Source organism: Varroa jacobsoni, unplaced genomic scaffold (assembly GCF_002532875.2).
Source record: "Varroa jacobsoni isolate VJ856 unplaced genomic scaffold, vjacob_1.0 scaffold_1214, whole genome shotgun sequence".
Lineage (NCBI taxonomy): Eukaryota > Metazoa > Arthropoda > Arachnida > Mesostigmata > Varroidae > Varroa > Varroa jacobsoni.
In genome coordinates this window covers 165,732-187,551 of record NW_019214116.1, presented here as the reverse complement: position 1 = coordinate 187,551, position 21,820 = coordinate 165,732, and the positions used below count along the sequence as shown (strand labels likewise).

General features: G+C 43.4%; 1 protein-coding gene across 1 annotated transcript; it reads right to left on the bottom strand.

Moving 5' to 3' along the window:
- Positions 1 to 12,925: 12,925 nt before the first annotated feature.
- On the bottom strand, positions 12,926 to 19,960 carry LOC111267726 (vitellogenin-3). Its single transcript, XM_022846162.2, has 4 exons — positions 19,874 to 19,960; positions 19,117 to 19,152; positions 14,462 to 18,904; positions 12,926 to 14,256 (listed from the first exon to the last, which is right to left on the bottom strand). The coding sequence occupies exons 1-4, from the start codon at positions 19,917 to 19,919 to the stop codon at positions 13,274 to 13,276; spliced, it is 5,508 nt and encodes a 1,835-aa protein (XP_022701897.2). The 5' UTR covers positions 19,920 to 19,960; the 3' UTR covers positions 12,926 to 13,273.
- Between the last annotated feature and the right edge of the window lie 1,860 nt (positions 19,961 to 21,820).

Sequence of the window (21,820 nt, the reverse complement as noted above, 5' to 3'; positions counted from 1 at the left end):
CAATTCCGGGTACCTCGTCTGCGTCCTCCAGATGGACAACTCATGACCAGCTATCATTGATTTCACGAAATGCACATGCTCATCAGTGTCATGACCTGCATTAATCACTAGAAACGATTAAGACAGTCCAGGTATATCAGACAGTTTCGGTCTTAAAAAAAGGCCTAATATTAGACATAGGTGCGTCCTTGAGTTGCTACTTGGTCATGGGTATGATCTGCCATATGAGTTGCTGGCGATTCCGAAGGCATAGCGCTAATGGAGACCTATGTGAATTCAAATGAGCTAAATCTTACAGGCTAAGTATAGTTACGTCTATCAGATAAAAAAAAAAACGAAAACACAAAGTAACTTTCATCATTTTCACAAAAAAAAAAATATATGTCTAATTAACAAGACCTGATAAGCTGTTTTTTCATGCATTTCATGTACACTTATTCAAGAGTCATCGACAGTGAATATAACTGTTTCTTTTTTTGGTATTTTGCCAAAATCATTATTAACGTCTAGCGTTATCTTAACTTCAATAACCAGCATCGATTTAGAGTATCAAGAACAAATTGTTGTCGGTAATTTAACTCCGCAAGTCTTAAAAACGAATGTTTCGAACTTCAAGTATTTACAGGGATGTTATTTTCTACCGGCTTCCTAACCGGTAATCTGTAGTAGTAAGGTAGTATCTATCCTCATTCGGGCGGGACGTCGTTGCCATGCCGGCCTTGTCGGACAGTTCGACGAGGGTCAACTATCTGCTATGCCCCTCCGCATTTTCCTTTTTGTAGAATTTCTTTCTTTACAGTAGCACTGTCACCTGCAGCCGTCACTGGCCAGCAAGGCAACCGCTTATCAGGCGATTAGATTGGCTGTTTGACCGCGACTAAGGCAGGAAGCAGATGGGCCGCGTAAATGATGCCAGAGCAAAGCCTTGCAGGTTCCTACACCAGCAACATAAACAGTAGCAGAAAAGAAGCAATCTATAAAACCAGATACGTAAAGGAAAACTGTCCTGGATTTTATCGTGCGGCGGTGAAGGTACAGTGAAGCGTACAGAGGTTGCCTTAATTCACCACCCCTGCAGTTCAGTGTCCCTGCTTCTTAATCCCTGGGGATTTCTCTATGCTCCCTTCAGAGCTAACGTAGTGCTTGAACTTATCTGTCGGGCCGGTTGAAAGCGGCTTGTTTCCGGGGTTTGCAAATTGCTAGCGAGGCACCGTTCTAGGCTCAGAACAGGTGTAGAGGGAGTAAAAAGAAGTGACGCTAGCTTAATGAGAAAGGTAGTCTGTCTATCGACTGTTAGTAAAGGTCGTGCGGGGATTAAGTTCGGGGAGGCGTTGCGCCCCGTAAGATAGTAGACAGTCAGATAGAATGGGACAATGTTATGAAAAACGAAAAAATGCCGTTGGGCTATCTGTTGGCTGCGGCTTGGACGTAAAGAGCTGGTTACATTTACCATAGCTTGTAGGGGTACTAGGAGAGGGAAGGTTTCAATGTTTACAGTGGCTAATCGATAAGCAACAGTTGAGAGTTTCTAAGCGTTCTAGCAAGAAAGCGTCACGGTTCATGGCTCTGGTGCTCTGTCACGGCCTCGTGCAATACGCTTCGCGTCAAACAAGGCATTTGTCCATTAGCAGACGCGCGAATTCGAAAGAAGATATGAGAGAATATCAGAGAAATGACAGCCACGTGATGCCCTATGATGTGCAGAACGGTACATCCGAAACGCAGCGGACGAAATAGTCTCGAAATAGATGGTACAAATTTAATATTGATGAAACGACAAAGCTTCCACGTGCCACTTCCTTACTAGTACTACTCATAGGTTGACAAATAACTACCCGGTACCGTTATTGTTTCGTCGACTTCAGACTGGATAAAACGTGTTACACTTCGTGAAATACCTATGCGGTCGATCAGGCAGTTAAGATTTGTTCTAAAGAAGCCAGTGGTTATACTGGTCTAAGCTCCACTGTCGTAGATACATAGCAAAACGGCATTTACGATACATAAGGCCGGATACACATTAAAGGAGTAATTTGAATTATTCTATGTCTTATAAAATGGCTGTACACCCAGTGGACTTCATGAAAGCGCACGAACAATCCCACAGGTGCTATTATACTTCAACTTATCTTGTTACAGCCATCTTCTGCGTTCCTTCTCTCTACTGAACGAAATAGAATCTGTATTTTCATCATAAAAACATGGCGTCTGAAACGTTTAAGTTAAGGGTCGTGCGCTGCCGTCGCATGGCACAGCGTTTCCGCCACTTACTATTTGGTCCCATCTAAACGGGAGAAGGCTCTACTAAAAGATAGGTTGATCGTGCCTGCTGAAAGTCTTGCGGCGTTTGTTTGTTTCTTTCTAGCAAGCATAAAAACAACAGAAACCACAGCCTTAAAGTAATAAAAGCTTTCCTAACTCTTGGAGATAATCTTGCATTTTTTATGAACCATTAAGATGGATTGCAGCAAGTATTTGTGGTTTCATCCAGTTCCCACTTCCTGCCAAACCCAGGCAAATATCAGAGATTTCGACAATTTCGAAGAGCTGAAGTGTAACAGGTGCTTGGAGTATCTGCGACAGATTTACTCTGAGTGGACCTTGGTAGATAGAGCTGATCGAGGTGTTTTGAATACTTCTATCGTAACTGTAGGCAGGTCGAATAAAAAGCACTAAGGCGGCAATGGGGAGCTCACCTGTTGTCTATTCGAAGGCATGATACAATCAATAGGTAACATATAGGAACATGCGAGTAAGGACTGTCCGTAAGCGAATGGTGTGTTAATATAATCTAAATTAACTTTTTTTTTTTTTTTTGTTTAGACATTAACCAAATACTAAAACAAACTGCGGTACATTTTTATCCTACATATATATATATATATATATATATATATATATATAACGCTAACGGTTAATCCTGAAATGAAATCCTGGGTCTTACTTCTCCGTATTAGCTACGATTCCGGTGTGGGCTATTAGCCAGCGTTATTTCTTTTTAACTGCGGCGATATTGATGAAGATTACACCCTTTTCTCTATTCCTGTTTCTGGGTCGGTATTTGACTTAATAGCATTTTTACTAATCAGACGACAGCTAGCATTATCGCAAACTTCATGAAACACTCCTGGGAAATATCTATTGTCGAAATCATGGCATTAAAAAACAATTATGTTAATTTGGGTCTTGTAAGAATATTTGGATAAATTGCCCAGCACTTTGATTTACTATGAGATTGACTTTGGAACATCATTTGCAAGAAAGGCCACCTTTAGCATTAAGATCGGCTTTCTTGCCTTACGTAGAAAAAACCTATTCAAAAAATTCCTCCACTCAGTTTCTGAGATAATTTCGCAGTCAGCATGGTAAGTAGGTCTGACAACAAATATGGTCATCAGTTCTACTGTAATCCGTAACTTGGGTCCTTCTAATTCATGCTAGGTATAGGGATAGATACTTCATTTCACCTAGGCGAAGGTGCCTACATCAGTCCAGTCATTGCAACATGCAATTGTTAGCTTCGGTTGGAAGTCGCCGAAAAACATCTAAGTTAATACGGATTTCTCACTTTATTCGCCTATATAATCACGTAAAGTAACAAATAAACTTGTTTCAACATCTCATGTCTGCAGACTCCATCCAGCAAACGTTCGTTGTGTATTCAACTAACTCCTCTATCTCCTCGTCGTCTTCGACTCTCACTAACGGTATTCAAATAGGACGCAATTTTATTCGCAACCAAAGTATCGAAGAACATTACACATTACATTATTTTAATTTTACTACCATTACCTTACTTCAACAAAGTCTGCTCAAGTCCAGGAAGTGGTGGGCCTCGAACGTTGATGGCGTAACCAAACGTTCGATGCCCGCCACTTCCTACCTCGACCAAATGACTTCACCATGTCATCTCACGTAGGGTTTCGTGTCTCTCCTGGAAACTGCTCAAAATGTATATAAAGACAGAGGTAAAAGATAAACCAATTCCAATAGACAGGAAGTTAGGCTCAGAGTTTGCAGTGTCAACCAACGAAGTAATGGAACGTGCTCATTTGCTGTGCTTCAATCTGCGTGTCGCACACGAAATTACGCCAGCAGCGTGCTTCGCCAAGCACCGAGTCAGCTGGGTCCTACGTGAAGCGGGTCAATGTATAGGAAGTGTTTTCTAGACAATGAACACGACGGACAGAGAACATGCATCCGCAGCGAAGGACTTTGCTTTCACCTCAGCTTCTCTACAAAGCAGTTTAATACGAAACATGGCTGAATGACGAAGCGTCGCAGTTTCAAGCCGAGGCATGCCTAAACGTCTACATCGTCTACGTTATAGAAATTATTTGTATATGTATCCCCATATGGAATAGTTTAGTTGACTAGACTAGGATCTAAGCGTACGGGCGTGACGATTCGTAAATATGCCTCATGAGTGGCTGAAAGTCATCATAAGATTTAGCTAAAGCATAACTTTTATTCTCGCCTACTATGCTTGATAAATAGATGATATTTATCTATTTGTTACATTACAGTAGCAATAGGCGACAATACAGACGTGTGAATGAAAAAAGCTTTGAAAGATTTTGTTGGAAAACATTCACTATGACCCCGTATACTTTCTTCCGGAATTCCTGGTACCACCTATTATTGAAAGGCCGTTTGCACAAACTTGTCTCAAAGCGCCACCTATGATTTGTCATTCTCTCCGATTTTAGGCCAGTTTTATGACACTATGCAACGAGTTAGGTAGGCTCTGGACGAGAGTCCGTACCAGACAGGTTCCACCTGAAACAGGCCGGCGAGGTAATCTAACAGCAAATTCTCTCTAAGCCTTAATGTCAATTAAATACTGTGTTATGTTTCAGGATTACTGCTTATTTTGTCTAAGAAGACCGTTGATGCCTTATCCCTCTGCCGCTGTGCTAAAAATAACAACATCTTGCGGCTTCGCTTATTGCTTTAGTCTCGATGACCCACGCTACCCGTCATTTCTCTGGCGTTTTTCTTTATTGAGCCATCGGCAGTCTCTTTTCAGTTTGATAGAAGAGCGTCAAGCTGAAGCATTCCATTGACTTAAATCTTTTCTAGTTTCCTGCCATGATGATAGCGTGTAGGAGAGACGGCACTCGAAAGGAGAACGGAGGAATGCTGAAACGTTTGGAGCCTATAGCGGCTTATCTCTTTGTTTTCTCGCGCACACAAAGGCACAGCACGCTGGCATCTGTTCGAATGCGCACCCCCAAGTGGCTTGCCTTAGAACGCTGCTAGTACAATGGGGTCTAGCAGAATGCGTGGAGAACAAGCGATTTTAGCAAGGTTTGGCTGGAATTCATATTGCCATCGCGCTTTGGATAGGGTCAAAGCCTAAATCGATATGGATTTCTATGGCAAGCACCAAGTCCCACACTCGGCGCCGCATGAAGTAGGCTTTGTCTAGGTGGCGTCCAGTCGTGTATATATAGTATGATTCGAAATATGACAAAAGATATACAACGTCGACGTGACTTAGACTGTTTCACACAAAGGACTAACTAGGCTATAATTTTTCTGTCTTTTCTATGAGAGCACGACATAATCCCTACGGTGCCTCTTATATAAAAAAGTAGAGTCCTAAAGTGGGTTTGCACCAATATTGTGAAGGTTACAAAAGTTACTTTCCGGATAGCAACATTTTCAAAAATATGCGCGTTGGTCTCGAGCTATTTATTCTGTGAAACGGTGCCGATATAAAAAAAATAACGGTTGGCTAGAATAGTGGTACGGCAACGTTGTACCGCACTAACTAGTTGGACCATTTTTGGTCAACTTGCATTACCTTTTTTTCGTAAGTTATTGCACTATAGCATTTTCTCATTTATAATGATTACATTAGCTTGTCAATAATAGTTTGATTATTTATCTGCAGCTGGATAGAGTAAAAAATTTTCTATATATATATATATATATATATATATATATATATATATAAGCTAAGTGCATATAGTAGGATGAACAAAAAAAAATGTTCTTGAGATTACTAATTACGGCTCGTATTTACGAAGTCAGCCTTGCGATAGCAACAGGCGAAAACTACACTTTTACACGTTATATTAACCATATACAATGATCGTTTCTGACGGAAAAATCAACAATTTCTCAGTTTAATCAATAGTTGAATAAAGATTTTGTTTGTACGTTAACAAATAATGTTCAATTACGTAATCAAGCGTTTCATTATATTATAAACTAGCGGCTTCACACGAATGTATAGATTTTACTGATACAGGCAATTTTCATAACCAGCGCTAACATTCAGAGCTAAGACAGCCAGTCAGTCAGTATCGATTAAAAGCATAGGGTTGATCAGAGACAGTGCGTCATCTACGCGCTCGGTGCGCTTATCTTCCCGGCTAAATTTCCCCTATTGCTCTACGTGCGACATTACTGTCCCATTACAATTTAGCCTAGTCGTTCTATTAAATCGCTGTTGGCTCACCATTCTGGTCTGAGTCGTACGGCGAGTTCAACTTATGCCGTGGTCAACATCGCAGGCTAAGGAAGCGCCCAGTAGCAAAAGGGTAAATCTTTCTGGCGGTCAAAGGAATGGCCTAAATGGACACTTCAAAGCTATGCGCTCCCGATCATAGAGATTGAGCCATTTCGTATAAACGCGTACCGTTTCTACTTAAAACACAGACGTAGCTGCGGCAATAAAACAACAAAACTTTATTCAATCCTCATTGTTCGAGTCTTTTAGGGTCTTTCAGCTGTCAAATCACGTCTACACAAAGAACTGGAGCATGCAGAGACGAAATAGTTCCGACCCAATTATATAATAATAGCTTTTATTGATACCGATTCTTTTGTAAGTGTTTCCTACGGGGGCGATGAGGTCTGGGCAGCTAACGTGAATCTCTCTCTCGCTTTGTCTCTGAGAGCTTTGCCATAGTTGGCACAACCTGCAACCATGGTTGGTTCGAGTTTGAGCGTCAGCAAAAACTTAGTATAATGTGTGGTTACCATGTCGTTTCGTAAGCAGGTTGGAAAAATCTCAGGTAACTTCGGCAGGACCCGCCTGGACTAGGCCTTCTAGGAAAAGCGAATTCTTGCTACTATATGGAAAAGATGACCCCGAGAACTCGCGTACACGATCAAAATAGTAAAAAGCATTGAAAGTTTAAAAAAAACAAAAATTTAGTATATATGGGGTAATACATGACAACGCAGCACATGCATTTTACATATAATATGTGTTAAGGAACAGCTTTTGCACCGCAGAGAGACGAAGACTACACTATGTACGACCCTTTATTATATCTAAAGAAGCCGATTATATATATATATATATATATATATGAACTTTTTTTTTAAATAACTCTTATATTATTAAGTGTTCTTGTGATCAGGTGCAGACCGGGTTAATTTGATATGGTTTCTTAATATAATTTAAGGTCGAATTTCTTAATATTATTTTATTATTTATGTGAACACCGGTGTCGTTTCAGATCTACATTCAGTATTCCATATTGTTGCTACTAGTAAATCGTCTTCGTGGAGCGAACAAGATTCGATATAAGTAAGTGACAGCTCGGAGAGGTAGTGCCGGTCGTGGAAATTGGCTGGAAAAATACGAGCAACGGCCCCAGAAACCGCTGGCGATTGTTTAATTACGTGTGGGGATAAGTGAGCCCAACTGCCGTCTAAGATTTAACTAAGATAAGCCCTAAGGCGGCCTAATGGGCACTCCACAGGCAAATTTATAAGCATTTAAGCTTGTAAAAATCATGCTGAATGGCAACAATTAAACAATCTCTTTTTTGAAAATACCGCTAACTCAGAACCTGTACGATATATACGTATAGCTTACTACGCTCTGAAGTGGGATGATTACAAGCAACTGGCCACTAGATTCACTTTTGGCCGAAAAGCGTCAGCAAAAACCAAAGCAAAAAAGATATTTCTATTCAATCGAAATATAACCCGTGGTAATAATGTTCATGCATCCGATTAATTGCGAACAGTTTATGGCTTCTGATAGCCATTGTTTCCTGCTACACTACGATGTTTGCTATTCTGAAAAGGATACCATTTATTTCATACTAGCTCACCTTGCGTTCAATCTCGGTTTTGTCCATGCTTCAATAAAGATGTGCAAGTCCATTGTGGGAATGCCTCTGCTGTGCGAATCGTGCAGTCGATTTTGTAAACCCGAGTTACAAAAGCTCTGTTTACTATGTAGGTCTGTACCCAGTTCCCTGCTTACTCAGACGGTGCATACGTTTACGATGAATGTCTAGCTTTGCGACAGTGTTTTCATGCTTATGTAGCTAGTTATTTCGTGCCAATTGTTCCAGCAGCTCATTGGCATACGCCTCCTTCTACCCAGTAAAGTCTGGAAGAGAGCCTACCTTACCACGACTGTCCTTCCAAAGCAAAGGGGTATTTGTGAACAGGCTTCTCCATTACGCTAGTTCCGTACTTAACTAGACAAAAGACCTTCGATTCCGATACCATCTACAATCATTTGCTATAAGGCACTTTACATTTTTATACCTACATTTTCATACTCTACATTATTCTTATACCAAAACAATCAATCAGACACAAGAATCTTAGGGAGTTTACTTCAGTTCGATTTCACTTTTTCATTCTCACAACACAATAGATTCCCTGTATTCACGATGGATAGCACGTCATGAGTCTATTCGATTTCTCTCTCTAAGGAGTCTGTCCTATCTCTGCATCAGGGGGAGGAACGTCCAGAGCTTCGAAGTCAATTATCTCTCCTCGCCAGGCTTCCAAGGAACTTTGCGAGATGTCGGCAGTTCTCTCACAGAGGTCTTTTTTCAACGAACCACGAACCACTACGGGTCCATTTTATAACGCGAAAAGTCTCAGAGGCAATAAGCATGTAGCTCATCTTAATACTTATTTGCAACATATTTACGTAAATCTACGGGCAAAAGCCGACACTGCACGACAGAGCAGACCTCGAACGAGTCAACCTGGTTAACGATTCTTGACCCTAGGAGACTGACAGGGATTGACGCTAATATTAGCATAGCCTTGGAAGGCTATTTTAAAGACGGACGACACTGGTCGAAGCAATTTCAGCGTTAATTTGTACCATGGAAGTCGTGTGTTAGAGTCTACAATGTAAGCACGTCTAGGCCGCTCTACCCGGACTGCGACGTAAACCCAAACAATGTAGTCCTCACGCTGTAAACGCCACTCCTCCCACGCACCTCCACTAGAATGTATGAAGCTCGATATGGCCACCGTGCTGATGCCAGATCCGAACGCTTTGGGCGAGGCTGTGAGAAGAGTTTTACGATCGCTTAATTGGCTTGCCTTGCCCCGTAGTAGAGAGAATGAGGTAACGGATTAATCCTGTCTATGCTTACTCCTTACGCCTTTAAAGACACCAGCCGTGCTCGTTCGTCTACGCTTAGAAGACTTCGAGGCCTCGACTGTCTATATCATGTACTGGCTAAGCCGTATATTGCGAGAGGCTACAGAAGTTAACTAGCTCAAACAAAATGCGAAAACGAGAAACGGTCGACAGCTTCTATTAGGAGACCAACATTGCGCTTAGATGCGTCAATGATTTTGGATCAGCTCAGTATGACTGACAAACCGATAATATGTATGTTTACCTGGCGTAACGGAAATGTTTTCGTATCTGTAAGGTGATTTTAGCTTTCAAAATTTCGTTCGTGTTTTTATTGTTGGGCTAATGAAATGTTGTTGTGCTACGAAATAACATAATGCAGTGTTGTATATTTTTATGTAGCTGTGTTGAAAACTAGATGAATTGTCAATACCCTATTCCCTACATGCGTATGAGTGTTGTATCTGAAAAGTTCGACGAGAGATATCATACGATGCTAGACCTTAATTCAGATTGTTAGAAATCAGATTGTCGTTGTTTCCAGTAATGGCAGTCTGTACGCTGAACGCCCGTATACACTCCGAGGGCTGATAGAATTACAATGTAATCGTATGTACATTTTTTTTTTTGTAGAACGATCTCTAAGAACGCTGTAGGCGCGAAACACTGCGGCATTTCCGTAACAAGATGGAGACACAATGTCCCCATGATATATCCAATGCTTGGGTTGATTGTGGGTATTTGTTAGCTTTGAGAATACCTGGTAGGGTAGTCTACGTCCAAAACCGAACGTAGACACGCTCTGGGAAAAGGTCAGTCGCCTGAAGCAATCCTAAACTGGGGAATAGCAAATATAAAACCCAAAACATATTACGCATGATAACCCAGAGGAAAGATATTGGAGTGAAAACATTAAGCAGTTGCTAGCAGCATCCTAGTACCCGTACCAAGTCGGTGCAATGGATTCTCTTTTGGCTTGCATGGATGTTACAAATTTTTCTGAATTGCTCTTAAACTCAATCATAACTTACCTCACTGTTGCAAAACGAGGGGCTTCAGGCTTGCTGACTTGTGACAAGTATGCTGTGGGTTTTGAAGAGTGCAAGAGCCAAACCGGCAGCTGACGTTCAAAAGAAGCTAGACTATAGAGAGGATTGTAGTAGAGTATTGTGTGGTGATCGCAGCAATAACACTGGAAATAGCGGGGTACACAAGTTAGTAGGTGATCGCGCCCACTGTGCAATCATAAATCCTGTCTTAAGGCCCTTCCTTTCTTCTAGTTTTCTTGAGTCTGTTCGGTAATCCAGAAACTTGGGCACAGGGTGCAGCGAGCAAAAAACAGCGGCGAGGGATATATAAGGAAACTCTTTAGTTTTATAACTTGATTCGTGTCCCAATAAGAACCGTACTGAGATCCGTCTGGCAAATTCGATCCAATATCGATGCCCCTGAACGATAATTCTCACAGACGCTGTAGAGCAAATTATGTCGGTATTATACGTTCCCTAGCCCCACTGCTGTGGCCGAACGAAGCAGGCGACTGTCGTATTGCTGAGCGCCATTTCTGAGCGTCGAATTCCTGGTTCTTTTTTAGACCTTTTTGATCTCTCATGCTGTATGGAAGGGTCTATGATGGGAAGACATAATGTCAACTTGGGTACAGGCGGGGCAACGGTAAGGGAATCTGAAGAGGGGCAAAAAAAAAGATGAAAAACACATGGCAAGGGCTTCCACTCCAAATGAAAATGTGCAAGGATGCGTCAGAAGTTCGCTTTACTACTAATATGAGGCACTGACCGCTCAAGGTTAGGCTTCGCTATTGCCGGTCTGCCCCTAACATTTCTTTGGCACAAAGATTTCTCTGATATGACTACTTAGAGCAAGCGGGGGGCATAGAAACAACCCCGCAAGGGCTGTAATAGAAACCGTCCAGGGCCAAATACTGTTGTGCTTACATATACTCTTAGAAGACATACATATCTTTGGTAAGAGCTGTGGAAAACTCTCTTGCCCTTGCAAATAACCTGGGTACGTCAAAGCGGACATGTCAGTATAGCGCTGCTATTTGCTAATAAGGTTCGCATTTAAATAAATCACGTAGGTGTGAACCTTCGCTATGATTTAGCGTGGATTCGTAGTACAGCAGTGGTGTTAGGGTAATTTGTTGGCAACTTAGGCCATATTATTTGACTTGCGTGTTTTTTCCGTCTCTCGAATAATTGAATCTGCCAGCTCCTATATAGATATAGGCAGCCTGTGTTAATAAGACAAATTTATTTCTCTTATTGATATAAAAAATTACCAATTTTAGATAGATGATGTTTCAATTGCTTCTCCTCTGTTACATCAATTCAAAGCTACAATGTAACTAACTGGCAGCGTTGGCGATGTCAATCAGCAAAAACGTCTCCTCCAGTCAGATCTGTTATAGCCGCTACCATCAACGAGTATTCCAACTTTCACTCGTTTCATGAATCCGCTGATCTGGAACAGAAGTGCTTTCCTCATTCCCTATTTAAACACTAATCTTTTGCTTATCCATGTAGTATATGCTTTTTGGTTTGAAAGCTCTTATGTGGCATTCTATGCATGGTTCAAACAACAATTCTATTATGGTCTACGTAAAAGCTATGGCAAGGATGTTACGGAGGATCCTTGACTGAACATGGGCAATGCAGTCCTAATGTTCGTTTTATCGTGAAAACATTTCCGATTAATTATGATCAAAAACAACTTGAATATATTGAAAAGGTACAATCTAATTCGTTACGTAAAATTGATAAGATCGTCAACCACCTAAGACGGCTTTCGGAACCTCTGTTCCATAGAGAAAATCAGAGTAGGAGCATGAAAGAATGAAAAATTTCTTTAGACGTTGCCGTTTTTCGAGACATTAAAAAAAACCGTCTAGCAAGCGAATGCTACCGAGCGAGTATCAATCACTTTCCAAATAACTCGTGCACCCATACATCATAGCTTTGTACTTAAGGCCAAAACAACACAAAAATTACGTTGCCGCGTCCGAAAAGTTTCCTCATTAGAGAGAGCACTTGGGCGCACGCTTGCAACGCAGCTTAATGCGACACACTAATGCTAAATATACACGCGCCAGCTGTGAATAGAAGGTACATTATCTTCATGGCCGATTACAGCTGTTCTATCTATATATCTGTTTGTTAGACTATAATGTAAAGCTTTGTCTATCATTAGATAATTGTAACTCTTCTGTTTGCACAGTAATATGAATAGATAATGACTTTGGTCAGCTTTGACGAATTTTATCAGGTCATGATAAGCGATCTCCATGAACGTCAGTAAAAGTCACGTTTTTCATTCTCTCAGAGTGAACCTTTAGATTTACCTAGACTACGGTCGAATTGTATAGCATCAGTTGACGGTTCTTACGTGGAATGGCTGGATTATTTGTACTGTAATTATAGCTTATTATTATCCACTGTACGTGTCCTGAAATTGTTCGGTGTAATATATATATTTGACTTGATTGGCATCTATCTATCTATACTCATCGCGAAGTATATGTAACGCAAGAAGTAGTCGAGCTTTGCCTAAAAAGGTAGCATCATTTAATGAATACTGAATTGTTGGAACAAATAGGTAAGAACGAATAATTACACTTGTTTAACCTGTATGTTGATACTATCATAGATACTGTAATGACCTGCGATGCTAAACTCGGTCAATATGAAGCTTGAAGCAGTTAGGCCTATTGTCTTCAACCACCCACAGAGGGCATTCGACCAACTTTACTAAAACCGAGTACACGTATAATCAGTCCAATTCAATATTTGTTGACCTACAGTCTTAAGAATAAATGTCATTGAAGTAATAACTATTTTCGTTTTTGTTATCTAATTGCCTTTATTTCGTAAATGTCAGTAGCGGTTCTTTCTAGTGGGTGCAACGAGTGGCAACCCTGATGTCGTAGTAGACCATACTGCCCTGACGGGAAGAAGACCTAAGAAGGTCAGTGGCAACTAGTTGAGTCTGGACCTGGCGCTGAATCTGAATAGTGCGGGGATGGTTGGGAGCATGGCAGGAGAAGCCAACGGAGCGTGTTTCACCTTGTAGTTGCTGATAACCGTGCTCGCAGGTAGGAACAGGTTCAACGGAAAAGCAGATCTTGCCGCCCAGGGTGATCATACGAGTCTCCTCGATAATCCGATCACGATCTTGGCGGATAATGGGCTGCTCAGTGGAGAATTGCTGCTGCTGCTTGGTGATCTGGACTTGAGTGGCGTCACGGGACTGAACACCCTCAGGACAGGTCCACTCACCCTGCATTCTTTCGGCTTGATCCTGATTGATGCTGAAGGCGCCGACGAAATCCTTATCGAGCTTATAGAGGCAGCCGCGGGGTCCGACAAGTTCTTTATCATACTCGTTGTTCGCGCTACCGCAGAGACCGGTAAGCTGACCTTTTTGCTGCCACTTAGCCAGTTCGATCTGGAAGTTCTTGCCATCGTAGACAATGCGCATGCTTTGGTCATGGACCATCATAACAAGGGTATCCTGGCCCTCCATGTGCTCTTCGACGTGGAGGGTAACCATGTGTTTGTTCCTGCCGGCGTACTGGCTAACTATTGCCTTGGTGGAAGTGACGTCCACCATGGTGTTGTTCACCCAAACGTTGTATTGCCCTTGCTGCTTAGGAGGAGTTAGTTGGATGAAAGTGGACTCACGGAGGAAAACGTGGAGCTCAGTCTCGGGATACTGTTCATAATTTTGGATCCTCTTGGCAAGAATGGTAAACTTAGACTGCTCGTCGTCCATGTCGCGCAAGATTACGTACTTCTCACCCTGCTTCATGGTCTTGACGGAGATTGTGACGTTGTCAAAAGTGCGGAGGTTCAGGCCGTTGTAAATGCAGATAGCTAGGGGAGAGAAACCAAATGGAGCAATCGGAAAAAAACATGTTTTCAAAAAAGTTATATATTTTTGACATGATACTCGTGATACTTAATAGCAATTTTCGAGGTTCCGTGTGTAAACTTCCATTGAGACTAGCTATTTGTCAGCAAACATAGATTCATGGTTTTTAGTGGGAAATGGTGGGGCCATAAAGGGGGTAACACTTACGTTCGGGCCGGCCGTTCCTGAGGATGGCCTTGGCCTGCTCCTTAATGGACCACATAGTGTTGGGACGGAGAGCCTTAGGAACAGCGACGCGCTCGAAAAAGAGATCCTCCTGATCGGGGGTGTGGATGGAGAAGTTGACCATGCACATCTCAGGGTAACTATCAGAGTAGACGAGCTCACCATCAATCCTTCCACGCTGAATATTTTTGTCGAAGTAGTTAGCATGAAGGTTCATGTAAAAGTGGGTCTTCAGGGCTTCTCGGGCTTTGTGAGCGATGCTAGCGAAACCGTCAGGAATTTGCTGGGGAAGCTCAATCTCAAAGGTGAGCTTGTTCAGGGCAGACATATGGTACCGGGTAGCCTCGCAGGCGGTAGACATCTCGGACTGGTGTTCCTTCTTGTCTTTTTCGCACTTGCTACGGAACCAAGGCATTTCCTGGATGGGCCGCTTCATCAGCTCTTTTTGCTCCTCGGACATGCTCATTAAAAACTTACCAGCATACTGCTGTTTGCCAGTCTGGGCGGTTTTAAGTTGAGCGATAAAGCCGAAGACACCAAGCGGTTCTTTTTCGTTGACCTCAATTTCAAAAGGCTGGGGAGCTTTGGTAAAAGCGGCGACAGCCTGACCCTCAAAATAAATGGGGGAATTTTCAACGTTCATCTTGACCTCAACGAGCTGGGCCTGCTTAGAGAGGGTGGCAGCGACGATCATATGACCAGTAACAGCGAATTGCTGCTCCTTCTGACTGTTAGTGGTAAGAATGTACTCGACAGAGCAGACCTGGATGTTCTCCTTATTCAATTTGCGGCCGAGCTCAGGCTCAACGAGTGACCAGTACTTCTCGGTCTGCTTGGTGGTACGTTCAACAGCCTGCTCGATGTTCTCAATCTCGGGCTTTCGGCCGGTGACCTTCTCGTACTCCTGGCTGTAGGCTATCATACGCATGTTCTCCGGGTGCGCCTGTTCCTCGACGAGCTGCTCGTGGGAAAGGCGTTCCTGTTTTTGCTGCTGGTTTTTGCCCTGGGATATTCGATCCTCGAGGAGGTCGCTCATATGGAGGACAAGCTTGATTTCCTCGACGGGTTTCTGCTCAGTCGGCTCAATACGAACCGACCAGGTGCGGGAAAGGAACCACTCGTTGACGACCTCTTTAATAAGGGCGGCTGCAGTGCTGGGCTCGCTACCGGCGATGCGGGCACTGATAGGGTCGACGGCGTAGTCTTCGCTCATAGAGAGACCTTGAACGCGGAAGGCCATACCGAGCTTCTCACCAAGAACACGCTCGTATATGAAGGGCTTCGGTTGGGTCTTGAAGGTTGTGTATTGCTCAATAAAAGGTTTGTCAACGGAACCAATAAGAAAAGCCTCAGTCTTGAAGGTCATAGCGCGAGTCATGTGGTAGAAGATTTGCTCGAAGCGTGGGCGGAAAGTGAAACCCACAGTCCTGGTTTGCTGGGTGTATTGGAGGGAAACATCAATAGGGAAGGTAACGTAGGTCTGCTCTATAGCGCGGACACCGTGAGCAAAGCGGGTGTTTTCCACTGGATTGATGACCTTGGCAGTATGGATAGACGTATAGTATACGGTGGGCCTGATCAAGCCAGACGCAGCAATCATGTAGGGGTCAAGCTTGAACTGGCCTTTTTCGGCACCGAAGCGAGTTTGGAGGTCTTTCAGGGAAAGGGAGATTACGATGGGGTTATGGTTGGCAAGCATAACGGGAAGACCGTTGACGCCTGGGGCGACCTGGATATAGGTGTGGGGCATAAGGACATGAACGTAACGGAAAGTCTTATCAGTACCCTGCAGTTGAATGATCTGCTCACCAACCTTCTTAACAATCTCGCCCATGTAGTCCTTGTCCAAGGGCATGTAGAGCTCATTACCAAGGAAATTGCCGAAAACAACGGCGCGAGGATGCTCATTCTTCTTTTCAGTGTTAAACTGCATTGCCTGCTCGATGTCCTCAAGCATTTGCTTGATAAGTCCGGTGCGGGCACCACGACGCATGCGCTGCAGGACGTTCTCGACAATTTTGCTCATACCACCATTTTGGGGGATGCCCTTGTCAAGATTTTCCAAACCCTTGGCGAGCATGCCAAACTCACCTATATTGGAGATGAAGGGGCCTTTGTTGGCGGTGAAGCCAGTGTAGACAGCGCGGGGAATGGCAGACACGTTAGACTGGATGATCTCCCAGTGACCCTTAAGACCCATGTTGTGGAGGGGGAAGTACTGAGAAGCAGTATACCACTTGGAGCGGTAAAGGCCGTAACTATTCTGGGGAAGAGCACCTAGAACGTTTTGAATACGGCGGGCAGACTGCTTCATGCAAGGAAGGGTGGAGTTGGCCATAGAACGAAGAGCGGAGTAAGCGAAGGAGGCAACTTCCTGGTTGCGTTCACGGCCGAGCTCAATGACGATACGACCGAAGGTAGCCTCGGTAGGCTGAGTGGTCAAAAGGACAGAGAGGGCGGCAATACGGATGTCGTAATCCTCTTCCTGGTTGAAGTAGATACCCTGAACAATAGGATAGACAGCGGCACCATGCTCTTTGGCGGAGCTGTGTAGAGCGAAGATGGCGATTTGCCGAAGGAACTGAACGTACTCGGAGTTGTCCTCCTCCTTATCGTTGGGGTTCATCTTCTCAATTTGGGTGATCACCTCAGGCTCAGCATATACGTAGGGGACGAGGGCCGTGATGGCCTCAGGGTGGGAGAGACGGCCGAGGGTCTGGATGTATACGCCCTGCTGTGTGAAGCTCCTAGCGGAAGTCAACTGATCACGGACAGCATAGACGAAGCGCTTGTACTCCTGCTCACCACAAAACTGTATCTGCTTGCCGTTTCCGATAGTCTGTTGTTCGTACAGCCACTGTGGCCACTGTTGCTGGTTCTGCCATTGGCGAGTCTGATGCTGGCCGCAGTTGGAGCGGACAATTTCACTAAGGGCGATGCAGGCAGTGGAGAATACGATAGGTTGCTCTTGGAACATTTGTCCAGTGCAGATCTCGAGAATACGATCCATGGTCTGGGTGGTAGGGTTAACGATATTCTTCTGCAGGCCTTCAAGGACATGAACAGTCTCAAGGATGGACAACTGCTGCTGCTTGATGAGTTCAACGAGGAATTCAGCAGCATCGTTGGATCCGGAAAGACCGATGGTGTCAATGAGAACCTTGCGCTGAACCTGCTCGAGCTCTGTACGGGTACTGGCCTGGACAGGCTCCCCAACGATGCCCCAAAGGGCCTGAAGGTCCTCCTTACTGAGATTTCCAAGAGCCTGGGAAAGCTGCACGATCTTATCACCAGTTTGTCCCTTAAGCTTGATGTTATCAAAGACGATAATCTCGGAAAGAGCCTTAACCATAGAGATAATCTGCTCCTTAAGCATATCACCATTGTGCTGCTTCTTGAAAAGAGCGAGATAGGCAAGGTCATACCTATGCCCCTCAGGAAAACGGTAAATGAAGTCTTCGTATTGTTTGGTAGCCCCGTCCTTTTGCCAGATTTGCGAGATGGGACGCCGCTCAACAAGGCTAAGCTTCATCACGGAAATAGTCATGATTTGCTGGTGACGGAGGGGAAGGACCTTCTTGTCCAAAGCGTGGACCTCGTGGATGAGACCCAACTTTCCACCCTGCTCAAGAGTCAAGTTATAATTATAGGTGGTATAAGCCTCTACAAGCTCAAGCTTGGGATGAAACATTGCAGGACAACCCTCGTCGGCGGGCATCTCCCATCCAGAAGTGTCAGGCTGCATGTTGGCATCAACCCTCTCGGGCCTGTGGGTAGGGCAGACATTCTGACAACCACGCCAATCATGGCCATTCTGGAAATAGCGACCATCACGACCGATCTGTTTCATGTAATTCCTGGTCTTGGTCACGTTGAGTTGCTGGTTTTGCTTAGGAGAGGACAGAATCTCGTAGATGGTATCGAAGGTTCCGGCGATACCTTGCTCGTAACGACGGTAGACGATGGGTCGTTCATGTCGCCACTGGTCATGGTCTGCGCCCTGGAACATGAAGGGATGGCTATCACAACCTTGAGTTTCAGGCTTGCCGACGGTAAGGGCTGCAGCGATGGCTCGGTAGACGTTCACAATCTCCTCAGGCATGCCCTGGGGAGCCTGGAGCTTCTGAACCTCATTCTCCTGGTAACTAACAAATACGGGGCCGTACCTCGAGATCATCTCATCGATAGTGCGGGAGACGCCCTCGACGCGACGATTCTCGATATCCTCGACCTCCTTGTCGAAGGAGCCGGTCTGAACGTGTCCTAGATGAAGGCCAAGAACCTTGGAGCTGCCCTGTTGCTTTGTCATCTGGACAGTCAGCGTACCGTACTTTTCAACACCAGCATAGCGGCTAGACTGGTGGGGCATACCAGTAGCGACAAGAGAGCGGTAGTTATACACGTACTCGGACTGGTCATGGAAAACTATGTAATAATCAAACAGGAATAAAGAGAAAAAAATTTAGTTCGATATATTCATAGTTCTAGTTGACGTTAACGATTAAATATGCATAAAAATTATTTATCTATTGATGACTTGAAGTGTGCGAGCGAAGTTCGTTAGTTTGTGCAATCATGCTTAGATACTATGTAGATATTTGTGTAATTATGCGTGTTCGATTCTAAAAGACACTCACGCTCGGGAATGGTGTCCTCGTTCGGTCCAGGCACGGCTGAAATATATTGCGGGCATCAGGATAAGTTAGTGCCGATAGATTCAGTGCAGCGACAGTAACTTAGAAAGTGATTAAAAGCGGGCGAAATAAGGCATTTTTTCTTGTACTACAACACAGATCTCGCTAGTTCAACTTGGGGCTACCGCATAAATATTATAAAAACAAGATAATACTTATTCTACTGCTATCATAATTTTTCAGATAATATTGCCGTCTGCTGGACGGCATTTGTTTTTCGAAGTCGCGTTACCGCACTTCGATTTTAAATAATTCATTTTTTGCGTTCCACGTACTAGGCCCGACGTACAATATTAGTTCGAGTGTATTCCCGAATGTAGAATCGTCATTGCCAGTGCCTATTCTGTGTCTGTAGTCTTTTTATGAGTTTAAAGGTTTGTGACTTATAAAAAGTTGTTAAGAAGTAAACTTATTTAACCAGTGCTACCCTGATATCTTGCATCTAGTCCAATAGCAACAATTTTGTGCAAATACGAGTTATATTACTGTATCAAGCAAGCTTACAACCTTCTATGAAGCATCTGCATAGAACAGAATGAGGACCTCATTTTAGGCAATTGCTAATTCAAAATCGAAGCCTACTGATAGGCAAAAATTCGTTGCGTAGTTCACAGGTCGTGTAACCACCGTGGAGCAAAGTAAACATTTTTAATACACAGAAATCCCTGAATGAAAAGTATGCAGAGGGCATACAACTCACCGGCGGCGACAGTCACAAGGCCGAAGCAGGCAAAAAGAACCTTCATCTTGGCTGGTGTGGATGTGTACCTAGACTCGCTAAGGAATACACCCTGCATTCCGAACAGTTTTCCCAGTACTTTTATACCCGGGCTGTGTACCCTCTCACCGTTATCATTAATATATCATCGACAAAGGAAAGCGTAAATGTTGGTTCGTCCAATCTAGCATATTCCATTTAACCGCTAACTGAAAGCTCAGAAACAGTTGCAAGATCAGCGATCCCGACGTTGACCGCCTTCTATCGTTTCGACCATTAGCAAGGCCACGGCAACAGTAGCAATTCTATACGTCGCTTCGTAAAGAAATCCAGGCCGGAAGATGGTATAACAAAGAGGGCTAGGTTTGATTTCCTGTAACACACAACCTATAAGATAGATATCGTCCAAAAAAAGTAAAAAATGCACAAGTTTATAGCGTCCTGTATAAAACTAGCTAAGTTGTAGAGCGCACATCTCGTAAGCATGCATGCTAACGCAAGCTGCTAGAGTAAACATATATAATGGCGGCCTATCGTCGTACTCATCTAGTCTTAATATAGGTGAGCTGTAGAGACGACGTTCACAGTGGCTGCTGTGAACCTAATTTTTTGTAATATAAAATAATTTAAATTTTATCAGTTTTTATATACCTTGCTTTGGTGCAGTGGAAGAGGCCGTGGATTAAATTGTAGCATGATTAGCTTTATATTGAACCTGATAGGAGCACTCAGCGTCATATAGGTATATAGGTTGTAAAAAAAGTATAGACCGCTTTTTAGTTAGATGGCTTTGAAGTCACGTATCTCAGGTAATGTAGCTCATATCGGACTAGCATAGGCGTCATGTAAAAACTGAGAGCTTTGACACGAGTAAATGTGCTGATGTGGTCGAAATACCTTGATTCAGATTTGCGATAGAGGGTGCATATAGGCGAAATTTCTACTACCTAACATTCGCTGTGCTTTACGATTTTACTACGTCAATGCCCATAAAATTATAGGCATAATGCGTTACTGGGAGAAATGACCCCAAAAAAGCTAAATGTCGATATAAAAGACACTCCTCATGACGGTCTACTAGTTAATTACAAGAAAAGTTGACGAAATTACTATGAAAGTTGAACAACGCGTCAATAGCCAAGGTACTAAACATTTACTACAAAACCATTTAAAAGAAGACCGCCTGAAAAAAGAATCTTCCCGTTTGTCTGAACGCTGCACAAATCGGCACACCATAATGACCTCGACTGTATTTTCGTCCATGAAAACGTTACTAAACTGAGTCAGTTCGACCACGCGTGATGAAAAATGGATTACATAGAGCAGTAATATGCGGAAAAGGTAATGATCGCAGCGCGGAAAAGCTCTACAATTTTCGCCGAGGCCCAGACTGATGTCAAAAAAGGTGACGTTAGGTGATATTAAAAAGAAATCGTACATTACGAGTCGCTGCCCAGCAGAACGACTGATTCGGGCCTCCACTGTTAGCAACTAAGAGGGTCACAAAATAAAAATTAAGCAAAACTAGTGAACAGAAAAAAACGTCGTCTTGTAGCATGACAATGACAGATTATAAACATATTTAGCTATTTGACAAGAACTGAGACGACTTTGATGAGAAATTTTGACACATGCTCCACGGAATACGGATCTGACACCATCAGATCTTCACGAGTTTATCTCTGGGGTTAGTCTGGCTTCAGTAGAGGGATGCGAAACCAGTGATTGCGTCACCAGGAAAATAGCAGAAAATCATCTATCAATAGTTGCGCATAGTTAACTTAGAAGTAGATCAAATATAATTGTCTCCAATTTAAGTTTTCAAACAGTCAACTCTTTTTGGACACCTATATACACACACATACATATATGTGCATGCATACATGTATCCGGTTCTTGTTGTGACAGCAACTAAGCGTGACACGTTGT